Here is a 24,341-nt window from a genome sequence, read left to right as displayed (position 1 = left end):
AAAACCACACTGCTTAACGATCACACTCCTTTGTTAAGTTCTTGTGCAGTTCACAGGTCACAACCTCCAGCACCAGAAAAATTAAACAAGACAACTATTTTGTTTTGTGATCATACCTTACAGACTAAAATATGTAGAGAACTATCCATTTAATCCATGCTTGTGCAAAATCAAAAAGGATGCGCCACAAGTTTATGCAACTCACTTCTAATGAAATGTCACAGATATCCTAGAGACATGACCTTCTAAATTCTAATCCATACACAAACCAGCTTAAGCTATTCAACTTCAATCTTACAATCACAGAGTGTTCAGTGGATCGCGACGTCAAAGGAACTCGCGAAGCACAATTACTCAAACCGTATAATATGCAATGAAATGTGATGTCAACTATATTTAAGAAGTAAGCTCTAAGGAGCATAATCCAAAATTAACATGCGAGACCTGGAAAAAAGAATTAAAAAAATTCAGATCCTAAGGTTCAACGGTTGTCACCTGTTGCCACTCGCCATCTACAGCTTCCTTCCATAAGGTAACATTGTTGTTACCATCCGCCACGGCCAATATATTGCCAGTCAAGGACCACGAAACCCTCCATACGGGGGTCTTGAAATCATTCAAAACTTTTCCTTCCCACTGATCCCCCTCCTTGGCCACGGTCCATATGATCACTCTACCATCTTGCGACGCACTGGCAATGGTGGACTTAGGGAGTCCCAAGTTGGGTGCCCAAGCAACATCCCGAACCCAATCCGTATGCATCTTAAGAGCAGGGAAGCAGTCCAACTTCCACTGCCCGTCGCTGAGCTTCCACACCTTCACAGTATTGTCACAGCCACCCGAGCATAGCTTGTGCACGGGATCTAGAAGGCCAGAACCAACCAGAGCACCAGGCGCTGTTGAGGGAGCCCAAGACACCGAAGTTACGCCAACAGGGTGAGCCTGATCTATCCTTGAAGTGTCCCACCCACCATCTGGTCTGGCAGTGAACACCGAGATATTCCCATCTGATGAACCACAAGCCAGGCGAAGACCCAACTCATGAGGTGCCCAAGCAATTGAATTAACAGAAGACTTATGATCATCGAAGACATGAGCTTGAGTCCATTCATTTTGATTACCCTCCTTCCACAATATAACACGCCCATCATAGGAACAAGAGGCGAGTAGAGAACCAAATTTCGGGTGAGCCCACACAACCTGCCAAACAGGTCCTTGGTGACCAGCCAAGGTAGCTAGATGCTGAGAGGCATTGTTGGACACACCAATAATCTTAATGGTGTGATCGGATGAGGCTGTAGCCAGCCTCTTACCATAGTAATCCATTGCAACATCATGGACCGTGTCTTGATGACCCGTTTCAACCTTTTGAGAAGGCATATTTCTGCACATACATACAAAACCCACCATTTAGCAAGAAATCATCATTTTTGCATTTTTCTAAAACTCCATAAATCAAACATGGCGAACAGTCGACAACAAAATAGTCATATAGCGAAAAGCCATTGACATCCAAACAGTTTTAATTTTGGTAAATGACAGTATAAAAGAGTCATGTACAATTACCAAACCATAAATTTGTACATATCAGAAAAAATATCCGACTCTCTTATCCCGCGTCCTTAAAATCTTCCATAGATTAGCATGTGATAAATGACAGTATAGTGCATCTAAAAGTAATCTCAATCTAAAAAAAGGGTATAATCTACAATAACTGAAAACGAAATGTGCCAAAACAAGGTAGCTTCAACTGAAAGAACAACTTATAATCTACAATAACAATTTTTTAAAAAAAAGGAAACAATTCTCAAAACCCTATGTTCCAATAGCGGCGTTAAAACATAAACCCTAGGGCAGAATCCCAGCATAAAAGTCTTAGTAGCTCAAAACTCATCCCATATATTTGCTTGATTGTTAAAGATTATTGTGATACCTGATAAAATCCTCTTACTGAAACTAGAATTTGGTTCGATACTTGAGATTACCATAACCATAACCAAATGATATATAATAGAAGAAAGACAACGAATAGAAGCAAACGGAAAATTGAAAATGAAAGAATTAAAAAACTGATCCCTTAAAAAGGGGGAGAAGACGGAAATGCAAAGATCTAAATATCGAACAACAAAATTGAAGAGATCGAGAGAGAGAAGGAGAGTACCTTGTGATTTGTGAAGTAGAAATCAGCTGAAGAAGAGCGTAAGAGTTTGGATCTAAGATCTATTCACACAACGCAGAACACAAATATTTGGAAGAATATATAATTTTTGGTCATCTAGTGTTTTTGTTTTTTGAGGAATAAAATCTGTTCATATTTGTTTGGGCTTGCTTCTTTCATGTAGTTTTACTTGGCCTGTTATAAGCCCATTCTATAAGCCCAATAATCCCAAAATCTGACCAAACGAAAAAAAAAATCTATTTATATATTTTTATACGTTTCAATTACTAAACATAATCATGCACTATGTCACATGGTGTTAATTTTTGCGTGGGATCTTTTAATTTTTTGTAGCTCTAATTTCGTGACAGTAATGCAACATTTTGGCAATCAAATTTGAATATGTTCCTTTTTTTTTATTAAAGAAGATGAGGTTTCATTTTTGTTTTTATTAGATGTAATTCCTTTTCTTTAGATTTTTGTTTTCATTTGAAGTTTCAGCTCTCAATTAACAAAATCAAATTATTTCTTCTCTATTGATAGAGGGAGAAATTTAGCACAAGATTATAATAAAAATAGAGTAACTTAGTGTAATTAAAAGTTGTTTAGTTATATATATAAAAATAACAATTATATAAGAATATGAAAAATAGTATTAGACTAGGAAATGTGGGTGATTCATTGGTGTTTAGGTGGAATTTTGATGAATTTAAATGGTACCGCTACAGATATATAAAAAATGAATTGAAAGTATTGAAAGGAAATAAATGTGTTAATAAAGTTTAACATGGAGGGATAATGACAATATAATCATATTTTTGGTGTCATATTTGACTGAGATAGTTTTTTTATTTAGTTAAATATAATAGTTAGTTTGTGTTTTGGTGGTATACTTAGGTTTAGAAATTTTTATAACTTTTGTTTTTAGATGGCAGTTAAGTTAATTATTTATTATTAAACTATTCTTCTACTTTAATTCATGACAACAATAAAAAAGTTTTACGGACCACAAATTCAGTCCAACAGAATACATAAATTTAGTTTTAATTTTAGTTTTTATCATCTTATCTTATCTTATTTTTGCGTGAAAAAAATGAAATTAAATTTATGTATTTTATTGGATTGAATTTATGGACTGTGAAACTTCTTTATTGTTGTCATAGACTAAAGTAGAAGAATGATTTAATATTTATCTTTAATGATAATATTAAAAAAAAATTAATTACCTAATTATGATATTTTTGAACACTTTTTTTGTTTTGAGTCAAAATTAAAATTCAACTTGTTACGATGGGGTAACCGGAGATGGTGGGCTGGACTTGCTAGGTTGGCCCAATCGTCTGAGGAAGGAAGCCTTCGAGCGGGTCTACGCCTTGAGGGCCTCCGTCCGACTTGTGAGTATGAACGAGCGGGGGGTGGTACCTGCAAAGACACTCCGATGCCTAAGTCAGCAAGGGTGTGAGCAGGTCTATAGAGTATTGGGACTTAGAGATACCTGAGAGGTGTCAGTGTATTTATAGTGGTGAATCAATAACCACCGTTGAAGTAATGCCACCTTTTTAGAGTGATAACCGTCCCTTTATCTTATGGAGGTTAAGATATGGCTCCTGGAAGTGGTTAGAGAGATTCTAGGGGCAGTTACTCATTTAAACGAGTGATTATCTGCCAGCTAACCCTCGTCCCCGACTTCTTTAGGGTAAGTCGTGATAAGAACCGACTTCGCAGGAGGAAGGTCGGTGCTAGGCGAGGCTCAACCCTTCGTATTGGGCCTTTTATTTGGACTTGGGCCTTATCATTGGGCCAGGGTATGAACAGTGCCCCTACTCGAGTCCAATTTCTTTTAAGATTTGGGTTCGAGTATTCTACTCGGGAACGTAGCCGACTTGGGAGGGAACCGACGTGTTTGTTTGGAACCAACGTGACTTTCGTGACTTTTGATTTTCACAGTTACGTCTAATCAAAACGTCGCGTCTGTTAGAGGTTCGCGTAGGTATTAATTACCTTGATAACGGTGCACCTATTTATGACTGCTCTGTTTTTACCATTATGCCCCTAACGTGTTTATAAATACTTTCCCTCCCTGTCATTGTTTCGTTTCTGCGATTTTTCAAATTTCATCTTCACCTGTTCTTGCAGCATTCTTGCGTTTGAAGGCTTTCATTTTCTCCAACCTTTTTCAGATAAAGGTTAGATTTTTCTTCCTCTTCCTTTGCAACATGCTTTCTGTTTGCATGCTTTTATTTTTCGGATGGATATGTTGATTCGTAGGTTTCTGTTTGATTCCGTACTTCCCCCTTAGAGACCATGTTTTTTGATTTTCTTTTCTTTTTTTCCCTTTGTAAGTTTTACCAACCCCTTTTTTAAAAAGAAAGAAAATGTCTTCTGTTGAAAGTCTTGCTCAGTGGGTTGATGTTACGGTCCTGGGGGAGGAACCTTTGGTAGACACCGAATTTATCACCAACCTTCGCACTCATCACCGAATTTGTACTTCCGAGGAGGATGAGCCGAAGTATGAGTTGGTGGTCCCGGGTCCGGAAGACCGGGTTTGCTTCGGGAGGGCCACTGAGGAGGCCCCTCATTTCTTCTTTATGTATGAGAGCATGGTTACCCGTTTGGGTATTTTTCTTCCATTTTCTGATTTTGAGATGTCGGTGTTGCGTTACTGCCGAGTTGCTCCTACTCAACTTCACCCCAATTCCTGGGGTTTTCTGAAAATCTACCATTTTATCAGCCATGCTTTAGACTTTTCGACTTCTTTGAGAATTTTCTTTCATCTCTTCCATATGACCAAACCCTTCAGTGGGCAAAATAATAAGCAACAATGGGTGTCTTTCCGGGCTATACAAGGTCGGAGAGTTTTCACCTTTTTTGACGAATCCTTTCATGACTTCAAAAATTATTTTTTCAAAGTTCAAGGCGTAGAGGGTCACCACCCCTTTTTCTTGGATGAGAATTCTTTCCCTCGCTTTCCCTTGTACTGGTTAGAGGCTTCCCCCTGTGAGAAATATGGTTTGGAGGATCTGGATGAAGTGGAGGCGGCCATTGTGGGGTTCCTCCGAGAAGTATGGGGGAGGGCCCCATATCTGGATACCAAAAAATTTCTCCAGGGGTCGTCGTCTTTTGTCCATACACAACTAGGTAGCCTTTATCTACTTTATTTCTGACTTGCTTCTACCGACTTGAAGTTTACCGACTTGTTTTACTAATTGTTTTCTTTTACAGAGATGGCGAGGAAGAATTCCCATGAGTCTTACCAGAGAGTCCAGGAGGCCAAGGCGAGGTCTCGCGCCAGAACCGGTGGTGCCAGGGTAACTAGCTCTCCTCTTCCTCTTCCTCCCCCTTCTTTCCGAAATTTGGGGACTCCTTCTCAACCCATTGTTATTCCTGCTTCAGCTTCTTCTCAGCCGTCCCCTCCTCCCCGACCTTCTCTTGAGCCAGAGAAGAAGAAGCGCAAGGCTTTAGAGTCTGGCTCTTCTTTTGAAGGTGAGGCTAAGGTAGATGCTCTTGCATTTATCCGAAAGTTCATATATCCCCATACCCGTATAGGTATGGATGATGTTTCTATTCAGAACCACCTCACTATTCTGGCTGAGGAGAGTATCAGGGCGGCGGGGATTTGTGCCAAGTTCCTTGATATTTTTGAGAAGACTCCTCTTAGCTCTCTGGGTTCAACCTCTAAGGTTGAAGAGTTGGAGGGGAGGCTTCTCATATATCAGGAACATGAGAAGGAGTTGAAGAAGGAGGTCGCCAAATTGAAGGAGGAGAGGGATAGCCTCCGAGAGAAGGAAAGTAAGTTACAAGCCCTACGTAACATGGAGGAGGGCTTGAGAAAGAAGGCGCAGGAGAGTTATCAAAGTTTATTTGAGGACCTTGTGGCTGTAAGGAGGGATTTGTTGAACTCTCGGACAGCCTATGCCGAGTTGGAGGACTCTATTGCTGAGGGGGCAGAGGAGGCCTGGAGGATTTTTAAGGAGCAGGTCGGAGTCCTTGCTCCCGACCTGGATTTCTCTCCTTTGGATCCTGACAAGGTCGTTATTGATGGTGCCATAGTTTATCTCCCTGCTCCCGAGGTCATCACCGAGTCAGATTTGAAGACTCGGGGGCAGAGAATCATTGAGTCTCCTCCTCGTCAAAAAGATGTTCCGAGTTCCTCCCGACCTCTCGGCACCTCTTCTCCGACTCCTATGGACACTTCTCTCCCTGGTCCTGATGGCACTCCGACTTCTCTTCCCGACTCTGGTGGTGATCCATCTACTCCCTTCAATCCTGGTGGTGATGCTCTTTAAAAATTTGTTGGCTATATGGGGGCCCGGCCTGTGGGTCCCCTCTTTTTTTAAACTCTTTATATTTGTTGTGGTGGTATGTTGACATTTGCCTAGGCCTTTTATGGCCGTAAACAAAAATATTTATAATTGTCCTTTTTTAGATAAGGGTTTTATTTAACAAAAATACCCTTTTTTGGTATAAGGGTTTTAGCTACCTTTTTGTGTGCATGCTTTCTGATTTTGATTTTTCGAAGTCCTTTTAATCTTTTCTGAAAACCTTTTGCTTGTCTGTCTTTCTAAGCCTTTTCGCTTTAGGACATTCTTTAAGCTTTTTCCTAGGTTTTTTGATATCTTTTTTGTTATTCCTTATACTCAACTTTGTTTTATTGAGTTCTATGACTTAGGTTATTTTTGCGATGCGTTTTCTTTTCTACTCGGTTTTTCATTTTGACTTATAAGTCGGAATGTTTGCGAGTTTCTCACGATCAACTTTTATAACCTCTTTACACCGACTTGTACCTCGTCGTTTTATCCTGACGACCATCTAGGTCGGTTCATGGGATTTTCACGTTTTGTCGAGCTTAAGTCGGCGCGTTTCGTAGGAAGAAAAAATAAACGAGAAGGAATTTATAAGAGATATTGTAAAAGATCTTTATTAATTTGGGAAGGTACTTTACTGCTACTAAGGGTTTTTAATAATTTTTTCCCCTTAGCCTCTACTATGATGCCTCATTAAAAACCCTTCTTCAGAAAAAACCCTCTAATGTTTGGGAAAAAATCGTGAAGTTGGGAAAAGAGTACATCAGGGAGTAGAGTTCGCTCTTAACTATAGTACCTTTTAATATTACAAGCATGCCACGATCTTGGTAACTCGGCGCCGCTTAGATCGGTCACCTTATAATAACCTTTTCCTAAGACCTCGCTGACTTTGTAGGGTCCTTTCCAGTTGGCAGCGAGTTTTCCTTCCCCTGACTTGTTGACTCCTATGTCGTTTCTGATTAAGACCAAATCACTTAGTGCGAAATTTCTTTGAATGACTTTCTTGTTGTATCTGGTAGCCATCCTTTGCTTCAGTGCTGCTTCTCTTATTTGGGCTTGTTCTCGGACTTCGGGGAGCAACTCTAGCTCTTCTTTGTGCCCCTGTATGTTTCCGATTTCATCATGAAGAATCACCATTGGGCTTTGCTCACTGATTTCTACTGGTATCATAGCTTCTACCCCATAGACAAGTCAGAAGGGCGTTTCTCCAGTGGCAGATTGTGGCGTTGTCCGATAAGCCCACAACACTTGTGGGAGCTCTTATGTCCAGGCTCCCTTTGCTTCTTGTAGTCTTTTCTTCAGCCCTGCCAGTATGACTTTGTTGGCTGCCTCGGCTTGTCCATTGGCTTGTGGATGTTCCACCGAGGTGAACTGGTGTTTGATTTTCATACTGGCCACCAGGCTTCTGAAGGTAGAGTCGGTGAACTGGGTTCCATTATCTGTAGTGATGGAATAAGGTATTCCATACCTTGTGATGATATTTCTGTAGAGGAACCACCGACTTCTTTGAGCTGTGATAGTAGCCAGTGGTTCTGCTTCTATCCACTTTGTGAAGTAGTCTATCCCCACGATCAAATATTTGACTTGTCCTGGCGCCTGGGGAAAAGGACCTAGCAAATCCATTCCCCATTTTGCGAAGGGCCATGGAGAAGTTATACTGATGAGTTCTTCGGGGGGAGCTACGTGGAAATTTGCATGCATCTGGCATGGCTGACACTTTTTCACAAACTCGGTGGCATCTTTTTGCAAGGTCGGCCAGTAGAATCCAGCTCGGATGACCTTCCTGGCTAACGACCTTGCTTCGAGATGATTTCCGCAAATCCCATTGTGAACCTCCTCTAGCACTTCAGTGGTCCTTGAGGTCGGTACGCACTTCAACAATGGTGTCGATATTCCCCTTTTATAAAGGATATTTTTCACCAAAGTGTAATGTTGTGCTTCTCTCCGGATTTTCTTGGCCTCTTTTTCCTCTTTAGGGAAGACGTCAAATTTTAGGTATTCGACCAGAGGATTCATCCATACGAGGTTTAGCCCGGATACCTCAAGGACATCTTGTTTGCCTTCTGCTTTCACTACCGAGGGTTCTTGGAGAGTTTCCTGGATCAGGCTTCTATTGTTCCCTCCTGGCTTGGTACTTGCTAACTTGGAGAGGGCGTCTGCTCTGCTATTGAGATCCCGAGTTATGTGTTTAACCTCGGTTTCCGCAAAGCGCCCGAGGTACTCCAAAGTTTTTTCCAAGTATCTCTTCATATTTGGATCTTTTGCCTGATACTCTCCGTTTATCTGGGAGGTCACCACTTGGGAGTCGCTGTATATCATCACTTTTGTTGCACCGACTTCTTCTGCCAGCTTTAATCTAGCGATCAGGGCTTCGTATTCTGCCTGATTATTTGAAGCTGGGAATTCAAATTTGAGGGAAACCTCTATTTGGGTTCCCCTTTCGTCAACCAATATTATGCCTGCGCCGCTTCCTGTCTTGTTTGAGGATCCATCTACATAGAGTTCCCATGTGGTTGGCTTTTCCTCTTGGTCTCCTGCGTATTCCACTATGAAGTCGGTAAGGCATTGGGCTTTGATTGCCGTCCGAGTTTCATATCTCACGTCGAACTCGGAGAGCTCTATTGCCCATTGAATCATTCTCCCAGCAACATCCGTCTTTTGGAGGATTTGCTTCATGGGTTGGTTCGTGCGGACTCTTATTGTATGAGCTTGAAAGTAAGGTCGTAGCCTTCGTGAGGCTATTACTAAGGAGTAAGCAAACTTCTCTAGTTTGTGATACCTTAGCTCGGGGGCCTGTAGAACTTTGCTGATGAAGTAAACTGGATGCTGCCCGGCCTCGTCCTCCCTTATCAGGGCTGATGCAACATCCTTGTCTGCTACGGACAAATAAAGGACGAGACCTTCCCCGACTAGAGGTCGGGTTAGGATTGGTGGTTGACTCAAGAATCTTTTGAACTCCTGGAACGCTCCTTCGCATTCTGGAGTCCATTCAAACTGGCATCCCTTTTTTAATAAAGAAAGTAGTGGAAGGGATTTGAGTGCTGACCCTGCCAAGAACCTGCAAGTCGGGCTCTTCATTTCCAGGATAGCTTTACACTTATCGGGATTTGCTTCAATCCCTCTCTGTGTCAGCATAAAACCCAGGAATTTTCCAGCTTCTACCGCGAAGGCACATTTTGCGGGATTTAGTCTCATCCCGTGTAACCTTATGGTGTCGAAGACTTGCGAGAGGTCTGCCAAGAGGTTGACTTCTTCCTTGATTTTTACCAGCATGTCGTCGACGTAGACTTCCATTAGGCTCCCAAGGTGAGGAGCGAACACCCTGTTCATCAGCCTCTGATATGTGGCCCCTGCATTTTTCAATCCAAATGGCATGACCACGTAACAGAAATTAGCTCTGGGCGTGATGAATGATGTTTTCTCCTGGTCCGGCTCATACATCGGGATTTGGTTATACCCCGAGTAGGCATCCATGAACGGCAAGTATTGATATCCCGAGCTAGAGTCTACTAGGGTATCAATACTTGGTAGTGGATAAGGGTCCTTGGGACATGCCTTATTTAAGTCGGTGTAGTCGACACACATTCTCCATTTGCCATTTTGCTTTTTGACTAGCACTACATTAGCTAGCCATGTTGGATATTTGACTTATCTGATGAAGCCGGCTTCTAAGAGTGCCTGTACTTGTTCTTCTACTACTAGGGCTCGTTCCGGGCCGAGCTTGCGTCTTCTTTGTTGTACAAGTCGAGACCCTGGGTATACCGAGAGCTTGTGGGACATGAGCTCGGGATCTATCCCGGGCATGTCGGAGGCTTTCCAGGCAAAGAGGTCAGAATTGTCTCTTAGGAGTTTAGTCAACCCTTGTTTTAGGGTTTCCCCTAGGTTGGTTCCTATGTTGGTATTTTTTCCTTCCTCTTGGCCGACCTGTATTTCTTCGGTTTTTCCACCCGGCTGTGGTCGCAGCTCTTCCCTGGCCCTTACACCGCCGAGCTCTATGGTGTGAACTTCTTTGCCTTTTCCCCTTAGGTTCAGGCTTTCGTTGTAGCATTTCCTTGCCAATTTCTGATCTCTCCTCACCGTTGCTATTCCCGCTGAGGTCAGGAATTTCATGCACAGGTGGGGAGTGGACACCACTGCTCCGAGTCGATTAAGGGTAGCTCTGCCAATTAAAACATTATATGCTGACCCTACGTCGATGACTATGAAGTCTATACTCAGAGTTTTGGATTTTTTCCCTTTTCCAAAAGTGGTGTGAAGGGGTAGAAATCCCAGTGGTCTTATTGGCGTGTCGCCTAATCCGTACAAGGTGTCGAGGTAGGTTCTTAATTCTTTTTCATCTAGCCCTAGTTTGTCAAAAGCGGGCTTGAAAAGGATGTCCGCTGAGCTTCCTTGATCTACTAGGGTTCTGTGGAGATGGGCATTTGCTAGGATCATGGTTATTACCACTGGATCGTCGTGTCCAGGGATTACTCCTTGCCCATCCTCCTTTGTGAATGATATGGTTGGAAGGTCGGGTGACTCGCTTCCGACTTGGTAGACTCGCTTGAGATGCCTTATGCGAGAGGACTTGGTGAGTCCTCCTCCTACAAACCCTCCTGAGATCATATGGATATGTCTCTCCGGAGTCTGCGGTGGTGGGTCTCTTCTATCCTCATCGTCTCGCTTTCTCTTTCCATGGCTGTCCGATCTTTCTATGAGATATCTGTCAAGCCGGCCTTCTCTAGCTAGCTTTTCTATCACATTTTTAAGGTCGTAACAGTCATTTGTTGAGTGACCATATATTTTATGGTACTCACAGTAGTCGCTACGGTTCCCCCCTTTTTTATTTTTAATAGGCCTGGGAGGTGGCAGCCTTTCAATATTACAAATCTCTCTGTATACATCCACTATAGAAACCTTTAGAGGAGTATAAGAGTGATATTTTCTTGGTCTATCGAGACCGAGTTCTTCCTTCTTCTTGGGCTCCCTATCCCTCTCTTTTGTTGAGGGAAGATGCCCGGGTCGCCAACTCGAATCTCTCAGTCTGGCATTCTCCTCCATGTTGATGTACTTCTCAGCTCTTTCCTGTACATCACTTAAGGAGGCGGGGTGCCTTTTTGATATGGACTGTGAGAAAGGGCCTTCTCTAATCCCATTGACTAACCCCATAATAACTGCCTCGGTGGGCAGGTCTTGGATTTCTAAACATGCTTTGTTGAACCTTTCCATATAGGCTCGTAAGGGTTCTCCGACCTCCTGCTTTATTCCCAGGAGGCTCGGTGTATGTTTTACTTTGTCCTTCTGGATAGAGAACCTCATCAAGAATTTCCTTGAGAGGTCTTCGAAACTGGTGATTGACCTCGGGGAGAGGCTATCGAACCACTTCATTGCTGCTTTCGACAGAGTGGTCGGGAAGGCTTTGCATCGCGTAGCGTCAGAAGCGTCAGCCAGATACATTCGACTTTTGAAATTTCTTAAGTGATGCTTCGGATCTGAGGTTCCGTCGTAGAGGTCCATATCGGGGCTTTTGAAGTTCCTCGGAACTTTTGCCTTCATTATGTCCTCGCTGAAGGGGTCCTCCCCTCCTGGGGGCGACTCTTCTCGATCGTCGCGGGAGTTCCGACTTTTGAGGGAGGATTCCAACTTCAAGAGTTTTTTTTCTAACTCTTTTCGTCGTTCCATCTCCTCTTTCAGGTTCTTTTCTGTTTCTCTTTGTCGCTCCCGTTCCTGTTCCAGTTGTTCCAGGCGGCTTTGGTGGACATGAACTAATCCCATAAGTTCAGTTGCATGGGGTGGTTCATCCTTTTTCGATTCGCGCCCTTCTGAGGAATTTACCTTCGGATTTTTGACTCCGGAAGTACCCTCTCTATGCTGATCGTTAGTTCCTTGGTGGAGGGTTAGGTTTGCGTCATTGTCTCCAGTGTCCAGATTCTCTTGTTCGGAATCTGACTCCACATGACCCTCCTCAGGAGATCTGTCCGCCATCACGGGTTGATCTCTCGGGTCCCCGGCAACGGCGCCAATGTTACGATGGGGTAACTGGAGATGGTGGGCTGGACTTGCTAGGTTGGCCCAATCGTCTGAGGAAGGAAGCCTTCGAGCGGGTCTACGCCTTGAGGGCCTCCGTCCGACTTATGAGTATGAACGAGCGGGGGGTGGTACCTGCAAAGACACTCCGATGCCTAAGTCAGCAAGGGTGTGAGCAGGTCTAGAGAGTATTGGGACTTAGAGATACCTGAGAGGTGTCAGTGTATTTATAGTGGTGAACCAATAACCACCGTTGAAGTAATGCCACATTTTTAGGGTGATAACCGTCCTTTTATCTTAGGGAGGTTAAGATATGGCTCCTGGAAGTGGTTAGAGAGATTCTAGGGGCAGTTACTCATTTAAACGAGTGATTATCTGCCAGTTAATCCTCGTCCCCGACTTCTTTAGGGTAAGTCATGATAAGAACCGACTTCGCAGGAGGAAGGTCGGTGCTAGGCGAGGCTCAACCCTTCGTATTGGACCTTTTATTTGGACCTGGACCTTATTATTGGGTCAGGGTATGAACACAACTATATAAAAAAAAAAGATTTTACACCTTTTAATTATGTAAGAAACTGGATCGGAACCATATATACAATATATAATAATAACAGTAATAATAATATAATCAATTTAAATTAGTCTAATATTTAATTCATTAGTCACTTACTCACTTTAACAAATATCTAAAGTTCGAAATTTATCTGATTGACTAACAATATACAGTAATAATAATACTTAAAACATTACCATCTATTTATTGGCTATAATTTTTGGTTGGCAAATGTATCATTATAATATTTTATAGATAAACGTAATCACGTCATAATCAATAAAGATAAATGTAATCACGTTATTAGTTCTGATACTTGCAATAGAGAAACGTAGATATCAGTCAATAAAAGAAAGAAAAATTATAAATCATGTATCCTCAAATAGTCAAAAATAATAAATAATATAGCGAACTTAGAAGATAAAAGCAAGAGGTGGCACAAACTGCCATTAACGTTAAGCTTGCTTAAGCTTCAAGGAGTAGTTAAAGTAATAAGAAAAAACCTTGCCCCTTAATGTTTGGCGCCATCACATAACTTCACATGAAATAAATAAATAAATAAATAAATAAATAAAATAAAAGGGTTCGTTAAATCAGCAAAATAGTGCGTGCTTCACCTCCAACTCGGGTTTCCACTCCCAAAACGACGACGCTGGTGGAGTTCATCGTCGTCGTTTAATAAACACAGTCACGCTTTCTAGTTTCTACTTTGCCGAACGCAAGTATAAACTATAAAGAGTAGTAAACGACACGAGATCTTAACCGTCGCGTTTTCAAAGGCGTTCCAAACGCAGCGAATCGATGGAATTCGACCCGATCCCAATCGGTTCCTGCTCCAAAGAGAACCAGATCATCTACCAGCAGTGGTTCAATTACGCCGATTCAGGTACGCAAAGTTTTCAATTATTTTAGTTTATTTAATTTTTATTTTTTGGTGTTGCTGATTGTGGTGATGTTCGTGTTCAAAAATCGATGAATTTGTACTGTGCTTTTTCTCTATTTCAGATGGCGATGGCCGCATTACGGGGAGTGATGCCACCAAGTTTTTCGCCATGTCCAATTTGTCTCGCCAGGATCTTAAGCAGGTTTTGTATTTTTTGTTTTTCATTGCAATTATTGATTCTAATGATAGTGGTTAGTTTCAGCTTTATATTTGATTAGTTTTGAACTCTCTAGCTTCTGATTATATAGATGCTAGCTGGCTATGAATGGTTGAGTGGTTTGTAGGAGTTGTGCTTAGCTGATATGTATCACAGTTGATTTCTTCTCAAGTTTTAACTGAATTGTTTATTTGTGTGCTCCAATTTGCCAAAATTGAAGGTGTGGGCTATTGCGGATTCGAAGCGACAAGGATATCTTGGTTTTGCAGAGTTCATCATTGCTATGCAGGTGAATTCATGTTATTTTTTAGTTGGAATGTGATGTTGAACTCTTTCTATAGTGCTTACGTTTTTTGAAATGTAGCTAATTTCTTTGGCACAATCCGGCCAACCAATAACACAAGATCTTCTTTCTAGTGGTGGTGAGTTTTTGTACTTCTAGATTTGTTTGCCGTTGTTTGGTTTGAATATATATATATATTTTTTAGTAGTTGAAGACTTCATGATGGCAATTCTTGTTGCTGTCCGCATATGTTGATTGTGAACTTCTGCTTTTCAGTTGAGCTGAAAAACTTGAAACCTCCCACAATGGATGGTTTGGATGTATTAATGGCTGTAAGTATTTTCTAACTTTTAGTATTATTGTGGTGATTGATATCTTAACTTTTATTTAGGGAAATTGCTTACTATTTGGTTTTGTTTATCCAGAAGAAAAGGCATAAAGAAAAAGAAGTTGATTCAAATGGTAATTTATTCCCACTATTACTGAATATGGGTATTTGTATTCCTTTGGTTTCTATATTCCTCTTTCGTCTTGAAAATCCAGTTTCAGTAGTTAGCAATAATGCAGGTAGTTCTCCATTGCAGCCATCACCATCTTCAAGTAGTTGGTTCTCTTCGAAGTCAACAAAAAAGGTAACAATTTTGTTACTGTTTCATATGGAATATTCATTTCATTTTTCAACTATTGACAGGCATTTCTATAGTTTCTTTTTACTTTCGGTTTTGCTGCTTCTTTGCTATTTTCAGTTCTTATATATTGTCAATACATTCTTACTTGTTATTAATTCCCCCCTTCCTCCAAATACATGCCTACAGGTTTCACTTTCCTCCGTGACCTCAATAATTGATGGCTTGAAGAAACTCTACATCCAGAAGTTGAGGCCATTAGAAGCTACTTATCGTTTTAATGATTTTGTATCCCCATTACTGGTCAGTAATTTAGTGTTTTTGTACTTTGGAAGATTTGTGTCAACTTTTAGTTATTCGATTAAATACATTTTTTAGTTTGCATTCTTTTCTATTAATGTTAGTGTTTTTTAAGTAATACAAAATTGCTAATTTATTATTGATTGGAATTTTTTTTCACACTCAGACAAATAGTGACTTTGAAGCAAAGCCAATGGTTATGCTTTTGGGTCAATACTCAACTGGTAAAACAACATTTATCAAACATCTACTTAAAAGTAGTTATCCAGGCAAGTGATTCTCTGCTTTGAGGGTTTGTGTGTCCTCGATATGTATGGAATTGCTCATGATATCTGTTTCAAAAATTTATTTAATAATGTTTCTACGTTTCTCTTGTTTTTTCATGACTGCAGGAGCCCATATTGGACCGGAGCCTACAACTGATCGGTTTGTTGTTGTCATGGTACGAGCCAAATTGTCCAATTATTCTGTTACCATCAAGATTTTCTTAGTTTGAATTAACTAATCAATATGATTTTACCAACAAGATTCAACTTATCTGAGTACAATGCTTTACAGTGTACTTAGTACTTTGTATCGTAGAATAACTGCCAAGTTTCTGATTATTTGAATCATTGTTGTCTGTGAACATCTAATAATGTAACTATCTTGAAGTAATTGGGAAATAAATTACTACCGCTTTAATTTTAACTAGCAAATAGTACTATTGTACAGTCTGGACCTGACGAGAGAAGCATTCCTGGAAATACTGTTGCTGTCCAAGCAGACATGCCATTTAGTGGTCTTACAAGTTTTGGCACCGCATTTTTGTCAAAATTTGAGTGCTCTCAAATGCCTCATCCGGTAAGGTGCTCTAGAACCATTGAAAATGTTTAAGAGATTTTCCTTTGGTAGTTGGACTTATACTTTTTGCAATCATCCAAAGCTACTGGACCACATTACATTTGTGGACAGTCCCGGAGTTTTATCCGGAGAAAAGCAACGAACACAACGGGCATATGATTTTACAGGTGTAACATCTTGGTTTGCTGCCAAATGTGATTTGATACTCCTCCTGTTTGATCCTCACAAGCTTGATATTAGTGATGAATTCAAGCGTGTGATCTCATCCTTGCGTGGGCATGATGACAAAATTCGAGTAGTTTTGAACAAGGCAGACCAAGTTGATACTCAACAAGTAAGAGCATGTATAGTTAAACTGCCATCTGTTTACTCATTAAATTGACCCAACAAGTTAAGGGGAAACCTAACCACTATTTGCGCTTATTTGCAGCTAATGAGAGTTTATGGAGCATTGATGTGGTCACTTGGGAAGGTGCTGAATACACCTGAAGTCATGCGTGTGTATATCGGGTTGGTTACTCTATACGTGTATCTCTAAACAATTGCCATAACTTAAGTGTTTCACTTGTTGAGATAGAGACACTTTGTTTCTACAATCACATGGTTTTGGCTATGTTTGTTCTATTGGAGGAAGACTTGTTTATCTTTCATTCTTTTTCCACCTTTTATCATGTACTATGCAATTTAGACTTGATCACTGAGTTATTTTTCTTGATCATGAGATTGCCATGTGCTGTTTGTGCTTAATTACTTTATTCTGTCAGCTCCTTCAACGATAAACCCATAAATGATGCTGTCAGTGGTCCAATCGGTAAGGAACTCTTTGAAAAAGAACAAGAGGACCTTCTTTCAGACCTAAAAGATATACCAAAGAAGGCCTGTGATCGAAGAGTGAGTTCATCCATCTAACTTTGCTTTTTCTTTATTATATTTTAGTATTTAACCAATGTTTTGTCAATTGCTGCTACTCTGCTAGGTGTGTTTTGTTTGTTGAAGTTGCTGCTTCGTATAAATAATAAAATATTGTTTGTGTTTATGTAGATCAACGAATTTGTAAAACGGGCACGAGCTGCCAAGATACATGCTTACATTATCAGTCATCTTAAAAAGGAGATGCCTGCTATGATGGGCAAAGCTAAAGCTCAGCAAAAGCTTATTGATAATCTGGCTGCAGCATTTGGAAAGGTAGGATTTCTGCATAAGTCTCTTTCATAACAATGGTAATGTGCATCAGCACATAAGTGACTGTAAAATTTGAAACAGGTACAAAGGGAGTTTCATCTACCTCCTGGAGACTTCCCAGATGTTGAACATTTCAGAGAGACTCTAAGTGGTTATAATTTTGACAAGTTTGAGAAATTGAAACCAAAAATGATACAGGCAGTAGATGACATGTTAGGTTATGACATTCCAAACCTCTTGAAAAATTTTAGGAATCCATATGATTAGTTTTACGAGCAATTGAGCCTGTTAAATAATTAAATAATCAGTAGTTTATTGGAGTTTAGGCATTTGTAGCAGACTCTGTATACCATGTATCATGCCATTTTTTATGTAACGTGCCTTTTTTTTTTTTCGTTAACTTTCTTACTGTATTCTTTATCATTTTGTTTTCGTGAATAAGTTCAAAAAGTTGAAGAAAAAAAAGCTGTCAATGCGACAGTTTTATTTTTTCATTTATATTTGTTGAATTTTTAATTTTTTATTGTGAGGTATGGATATACACGAAGAATAAGGACTAGGAGCATTTTTTTCCGGAAAAATTAACTATGGTAACTTTCATTTCCTATACTCATTATTTCAAACTATGGACTTTAAAATAAAGCAAATAACTGCATTTAATCACGAATACAGGATAAGATAGGTTTCTGAAAACATGACGCAAAAGATAGAGTTACAAAAATTAATGTTCTTGTATTTTGATTAGTGATATTTTAAACATAAAAAAATAAATTATAAAACTTTAATTTACTAACATTTTCCTTCCAACTGTAAGGCTATGTTTAGTTATGCGGACAGGACACTGAGAATATAACATAAAAGATAAAGACCCAAGAATTAGTGTTATCGTATTTTATTTGGTGATAAACTAAATATAAAAAGAACAAAAATGAAAGACTAATTTACTTTTTTTTCATATAAAAATTTTAGGAAGAAAAATATAATAATAAAAAATTGATAGAAAAAATGAAAGAAAAAATAAAAAAGTAAGTTGTGTTCGTTGTTAATATCTACACACTATGATAGTAATCAGTGGCTAAGAGAAGGGGGTTGAATTTTAACCCATTTTTTGCTGAGTGTTATTTTCTACCCTTTGAAATGACTTCAAGAGATTTTTCTTCTTTTTGTCTCGTATCTAGTCAAGAGACATTTTCTTTTTGTCTCGTAACCAGTCAGGAGATAATTTAAGAGAGAATCACACCATGGTTCAGCAAAGTGCAATGCAGCTTACATCTAGTCTCCATCACAACAATGATGGAATTTCACTATAATCATCTTGATTACAGACACCAATATGCAATTACCTCTCTCTTATCCATTTTCTTTAAGTTTCATCAATATGAGCCTTCCATCTTGACTTGGTTTCCAAGAAGGATTTCTGACCCTTGATGAATACTTGATCCTTGACAGCTCTTTCTACTCCACTTCTGCATCCTTCTCCACGTAGCTACAGTAGCTATCTTTTGTGATGGATGAACAAAAAGTAGAGATGAACCATACCACATGGATCTTCTTATTTGTTAAATATAATTTTATATTTTAATGTGTTTGTCTGCCTGTAAATAAATGTTTGGTATAATACATTTAAGGTTATAATTTTTCTGGAGAGAGAATACGTGAGCAACAAAAAAAAATTATAATTTCATTGGCCAGCGATGTAACGAGCAACTGAAAGGCTCAATTGTGATTTGTGCAATGCCATTAATGAGAATAACATATCTTATCCATAGAAAAACTCAGTAATTAAGCAATTGCCTCTCCATAATTAAACTTTCTCGGAAAATGGATGAGTAAGCTAATCAATGCGGACTATATATATATATATATATTGCTAGCATTAGTATCAGTATTTGGACAACTAGTTACAATCTAGTTTATGGTATCATTTGAATGCATGACTAGTAAAATGTAAAATGGAAGTAAAAAGAATTAAGCACTATAGCAGTTGTCATCAGATACTTCTTGTTGGAGAGGGGGACTTCTCATTTGCACTTAGTTTGGCGACTGCATTTGGTTCAGCTTCAAACATCGTTGCCACTTCCCTTGACTCCAAAGGTACACAAACTACGCTTTTGTTAGCATATTCATTCATCAATTCCATCCTAAGATGTTTTTGTATTCGTTCCAACTCTTTTTCTTTAATTAGAGTCACTAGTGAGAAAATACTCTAGAGCTTCAAGAAACTTGGATGAGTTGAAGAATCTTGGGTGTACTCTTGTGCATGAAGTAGATGGCCACATAATGAACCATCACCCACTCTTAGAGAACAAGTTATTTGACCGAATAGTCTTCAATTTTCCCCATGCTGGATTTTATGGAAAAGAGAGTCAGTTGCTGCAAATTATGTAAGTTAGTTCAACTACAAATAAAACAATTCACAAGGTTGCTTGATTGAGTTAACAAAGTGTGGTACTACTATTATTTCAGGCTGCACCAGGAGGTTGTAAGAGGGTTCTTGAAGAGTGCTAGGAAGATGTTAAAGGAATATGGAGAAGTTCATGTTACACACAAGACAGCATCCCCTTTTTCTTACTGGGGAATAGTGAAGCTAGCAAAGGAAGCTAAGTTGTCATTGGTAGAAGAAGTACCTTTTGGAATATTTGATTATCCAGGTTACATTAACAAGAGAGGTCATGGAAATAGATGCGACGACAGCTTTCCTGTTGGTCAATGCAGCACCTTCAAATTCTGTATATCACACATTATTGTAGATTGCTAACTTGTGTCTGCTGTGTCTTAACCGTGTTAAAAATAAAAATTTTTTATCTGAACCTGCGTAGACACGGACTTAAATACCATCACAGTTGTACATGTTTTGTTAAAATACCTAGTATAGTATTTTGTTTTGTTTTGTGAAAATACCTAGTACATGTTTTGTTTTGTGAAAGGAAAATACCGAGTAGAGAGTATTTTCCTTTGTTTTGGGACATTATTGTACATGGTTGATGATATTATTAGCTATAATGATATAGTAATTAGAATTTTAATTTCACTCTAAAAATGTGTTGTTATTACGATTTTAAATAAGTTAACTAATTTTATAAAACTTTTACTTCGATTTAATTTACTCATCTGAATACTATACTTCCATCCAAACATGTGAATGGATTCATCTTCTCATTGCGCGTGAAACCTATCTCAAATGATCTTCAAATCTTGCATGTGTGCTAGCAATAAATACATGTTTTTTTTGTTTGGCTACTCCAACGTAGATTTTATGATTGTTATCATGTGAAAATATTTTATTTTAATTATTAGATTATAAGTTATGAGACTTAATTTTTGTATGTTATAAAAGTGTTATTTTTATTTAAAGTGTGGCTAAATAAATAAGTCACATTTCTTAAACAAAAATTATTATAAGAATGTTTTTGACATATTCATTGGTGTAATTACCTTTTTTTTTGTTTTACAATTTTAATTAGACACATGAATTTTAGAATAGTAATTGAAAATATTTAAATATTAGATAAATAAAGCAGAAATTATAAACTTAGACAGTATAATTATTTACTTAAACGCATTTTTTAACAACGTTAGTTTTTTTTGTTTAACCTAAAATTGTTATAATCAGTTGAAAACGATGTCGTTTGCATTTTGGTTTTGTTCCTCAACATTTTCCATTTTTCCCTCACTTTCTGTGTGTTTCTGAGGTGAATACTTCAATGGACAACAAATATTCAATGCAGCAACATTGATCTCCATTACAAAGAATATTCTCCCTTTTTCCCATTCAGTTCCCTTCTTCTTCTTCTTCTTCTTCGCCATCGCAGCAATGTTCGTGCACATGGTTTTATCCCGCCACGTGTCCAAAACCATTTCTCGAAGCTCAACGCTTCTCTCTGCTTCGCTGAGGTCCCAACACTTATCCACCTTCTCCGATCACTTCCAATCCCTACTTTCCCAATCGCAGAGCGAGGTAATGGTTCCACTTCCATCATAAATATTCGATTTTTCTGCCCCTTTTGTGTTGTAGGGTTTTAGCTGTTAGCAGAAAATTTGACGACTTTTAACGAAATTTAACAGCTTTAGTATGTGTTGGTTTCGTATATCTAATATATTTAGGCAGGACTATTACTAATTTGATTTCTCACACTTGAAATGCGATTCTAATCTTGTTTGCTCCTTTTATAGACTAACAAATTTTGCATTTTTTGTCATGTATTTTTTCTAATCTAATATGTTTTTTTTATATTAATATTGTTACATGAATTGATTCCCATAATCCACATTGTACAGGTTTCACCTTCCTCTGTGACCTCAATAATTGATGGCTTGAAGAAACTCTACATCCAGAAATTGAAGCCATTAGAAGTTACATATCGTTTTAATGATTTTGTATTCCCATTACTGGTCAGTAAGTTCCTCTATTTTTTGTCCTTTGAAAAATTGACTTCCCAATCTAGATTCACTGTCAACTTTAGCTGTTCACTGTATTCATTTTTTTATGTTTGTCTTTTTTCTATGGCTATGCACAATTTATTGACCTGGAAATTTTTACACACACTAGACAAATAGTGATTTTGAAGCCAAGCCAATGGTTATGCTTTTGGGTCAATACTCAACTGGTAAAACAACATTTATCAAACATCTCCTTAAAAGTAATTATCCAGGCAAGTGGTTTTGTGTATTCGTGTATACATATAAGATTGCTAATCTCTCTTATGGAAATTTATTTGATAACGTTTGGTTTCTCATTATTGCAGGAGCCCATATTGGACCTGAGCCTACAACTGATCGGTTTGTTGCTATCATGGTACATGCCAAACTTCCCACAACTGTATTGACATCAAGATTTTCTTTGTTTCAAATTAGTAATCAATTTGATTTCTAGTTATCCGTATAAGGTGTAAAACTTTATAGTGGAGTTAGTACTTTGTACTCTAGAATTAGTGCTAAGTTTTAATGATTTGAATTATTGGTATCTGTGAAACATCCAATAATCTACCTATTTCGTGGTAAATAGGAAAAAGCTTACTAATGCATAACTTTTAAGACAGTCTGGGCCTGACGAGAGAACCATTCCTGGAAATACTGTTGCTGTCCAAGCAGACATGCCATTTAGTGGTCTTACAAGTTTTGGCACGGCATTTTTGTCAAAGTTTGAGTGTGCTCAGATGCCTCATCCGGTAGGTTGCGCTAGAGCCATTGAAGCAGTTTATCAGATTTTCCTATGGTATTTGGACTTACTCTTTTATGCAAACATCCAAAGCTACTAGACCAGATTACACTTGTGGATAGTCCTGGAGTTCTATCTGGAGAAAAGCAACGAACACAACGCTCGTATGATTTTACCGGTGTAACATCTTGGTTTGCTGCCAAATGTGATTTGATACTTCTCCTGTTTGATCCTCACAAACTTGATATTAGTGATGAGTTCAAGCGTGTGATCTCATCCTTACGTGGGCATGATGACAAAGTTCGAGTCGTTTTGAACAAGGCAGACCAAGTTGATACTCAACAAGTAAGAGCATGTATAGTTAAACTGCCATTTGTTTATTTATTAAATATACTGCAACATGGTAATTGGTAAGGTGCAACCTAACCTATTTTTGGTCTTATTTGCAGTTAATGAGGGTTTATGGAGCATTAATGTGGTCACTTGGGAAGGTGCTGAATACACCTGAAGTCACACGTGTGTATATTGGGTAGGTCACTTTATAAATGTATTTCTAGATTCTAATAAACTGTCATCACTTTAAGTGTTTTCTTTCACTTGCAGAGTTAGAGAGACACTTTATTTCTGAAACTATATGGTTCTGGCTATTGTTTGCTTTATTTGAAGAAAACTTGTTTATTTTCAATTTTTTCCCACCTTTTGTCTTTTGTATCATGTACTATACAATTTAGAAATGATATAACCGAGTTCTTTTCCTTGATCATTATATTGCCATGTGCTGTTTTGTGCTGAAATACTTTATTCTGTCAGCTCCTTCATTGATAAGCCTGTAAATGATGCTGCCGGTGGTCCAATCGGTAGGGAGCTCTTTGAAAAAGAACAAGATGACCTTCTTTCAGACCTAAAAGATATACCAAAGATGGCCTGTGATCGAAGAGTGAGTTCCGTGTTATTATTTTGTTTATCTCAGTTATATTTTTCCATTAAAATCAGACCACTCATATGTTCATGCATAATGATATTCCCAGAATTGCTAGTGGTGTTCTAATAAATAATAATAACAATTTTGTTTGTGTGTATTGACTAACTGTAGATCAATGAATTTGTAAAACGGGCACGAGCTGCCAAGATACATGCTTGCATTATCAGTCATCTTAAAAATGAGATGCCGGTTTTGATGGGCAAAGCTAAAGCTCAGGAAAGGCTTATTGATAATTTGGCTTCAGAATTTGTAAAGGTAGGAATTCAGCATGTAATCTGATGTGTTTCACATGCATTTCACACACAAACTCATATATGACTTTAAACTTTGAAAAAACAGGTACAAAGAGAATTCCATCTACCTCCTGGGGACTTCCCAGACATTGAGCATTTCAGAGAGATATTGAGTGGTTTCAATATTGACAATTTTGAGAGATTGAAACCAAAAATGATACAAGCAGTAGATGATATGTTAGCTTATGACATTCCTAACCTCTTGAAGAATTTTAAGAATACCTATGATTAGTTTAAGAGCAATTTTGCCAGTTAAATAGTTATTGCATTGATTGGAGTTTAAGATATCTGCAGCATATTGTAGATGTTATCAGATATCTTTATTTTGTATTTTCTATTCTTTTTTGGGGGAGGGGTTTAGACTGTGTTCTGTATTATTAATCATTTTTGTAGTAGCCAATAAGTTCCATGTCAGAAAATAATGGAAGAGTTGACAACCTTCATTGTAGTCCTCTAAGAAATCATTGATTTAATCACTTAAAGCTTGGTTGGTTCTGTCTTAAATTTCTTAAAAGCACTTCTTCAAAGTTTGATCACTGAAGTCAAACAATTA

General features: G+C 38.6%; 4 protein-coding genes across 8 annotated transcripts; 3 read left to right on the top strand and 1 right to left on the bottom strand.

The window, feature by feature from the left end:
- Window positions 85–2,265, bottom strand: LOC107608902 (protein transport protein SEC13 homolog B). The gene is made up of 2 exons (XM_016310679.2): window positions 2,162–2,265; window positions 85–1,384 (listed from the first exon to the last, which is right to left on the bottom strand). Exon 2 carries the CDS (start codon window positions 1,378–1,380, stop codon window positions 475–477), a length of 906 nt encoding a protein of 301 aa, XP_016166165.1. The 5' UTR covers window positions 1,381–1,384; window positions 2,162–2,265; the 3' UTR covers window positions 85–474.
- Window positions 13,424–17,755, top strand: LOC107609019 (EH domain-containing protein 1). Of its 3 annotated transcripts, none has more exons than XM_016310836.1 (16): window positions 13,425–13,907; window positions 14,027–14,106; window positions 14,342–14,410; window positions 14,486–14,543; window positions 14,681–14,736; window positions 14,830–14,866; window positions 14,957–15,036; window positions 15,220–15,333; window positions 15,497–15,599; window positions 15,723–15,772; window positions 16,045–16,173; window positions 16,256–16,507; window positions 16,604–16,683; window positions 16,938–17,064; window positions 17,215–17,358; window positions 17,437–17,755. In XM_016310836.1, the coding sequence occupies exons 1-16, from the start codon at window positions 13,823–13,825 to the stop codon at window positions 17,620–17,622; spliced, it is 1,650 nt and encodes a 549-aa protein (XP_016166322.1). In that variant the 5' UTR covers window positions 13,425–13,822; the 3' UTR covers window positions 17,623–17,755. The 3 variants fall into 3 exon arrangements, with proteins under 3 accessions (XP_016166321.1, XP_016166322.1, XP_016166323.1); XM_016310837.2 differs by having other exon boundaries at window positions 13,426–13,907; window positions 14,972–15,036; XM_016310835.2 differs by having other exon boundaries at window positions 13,424–13,907; window positions 14,830–15,036.
- Window positions 17,872–20,367, top strand: LOC107606434 (uncharacterized protein At4g26485-like). Of its 2 annotated transcripts, XM_021106924.1 has the most exons (4): window positions 17,872–17,945; window positions 19,350–19,449; window positions 19,541–19,739; window positions 19,822–20,367. In XM_021106924.1, exons 1-4 carry the CDS (start codon window positions 17,943–17,945, stop codon window positions 20,111–20,113), a joined length of 594 nt encoding a protein of 197 aa, XP_020962583.1. In that variant the 5' UTR covers window positions 17,872–17,942; the 3' UTR covers window positions 20,114–20,367. The 2 variants fall into 2 exon arrangements, with proteins under 2 accessions (XP_020962583.1, XP_016163985.1); XM_016308499.2 differs by lacking the exon at window positions 17,872–17,945 and having other exon boundaries at window positions 18,309–19,449.
- On the top strand, window positions 20,990–24,292 carry LOC107609020 (EH domain-containing protein 1-like). 2 transcript variants are annotated; one of them, XM_016310839.2, is made up of 10 exons: window positions 20,990–21,313; window positions 21,634–21,747; window positions 21,905–22,007; window positions 22,101–22,150; window positions 22,395–22,523; window positions 22,607–22,858; window positions 22,963–23,042; window positions 23,324–23,450; window positions 23,607–23,750; window positions 23,835–24,292. In XM_016310839.2, the coding sequence occupies exons 1-10, from the start codon at window positions 21,170–21,172 to the stop codon at window positions 24,018–24,020; spliced, it is 1,329 nt and encodes a 442-aa protein (XP_016166325.1). In that variant the 5' UTR covers window positions 20,990–21,169; the 3' UTR covers window positions 24,021–24,292. The 2 variants fall into 2 exon arrangements, with proteins under 2 accessions (XP_016166325.1, XP_020962582.1); XM_021106923.1 differs by having other exon boundaries at window positions 21,634–21,751.

The sequence above is a fragment of the Arachis ipaensis genome, chromosome B07, assembly GCF_000816755.2.
Source record: "Arachis ipaensis cultivar K30076 chromosome B07, Araip1.1, whole genome shotgun sequence".
Classification (NCBI taxonomy): domain Eukaryota; kingdom Viridiplantae; phylum Streptophyta; class Magnoliopsida; order Fabales; family Fabaceae; genus Arachis; species Arachis ipaensis.
This window is presented reverse-complemented; position numbering and strand designations above follow the sequence as displayed.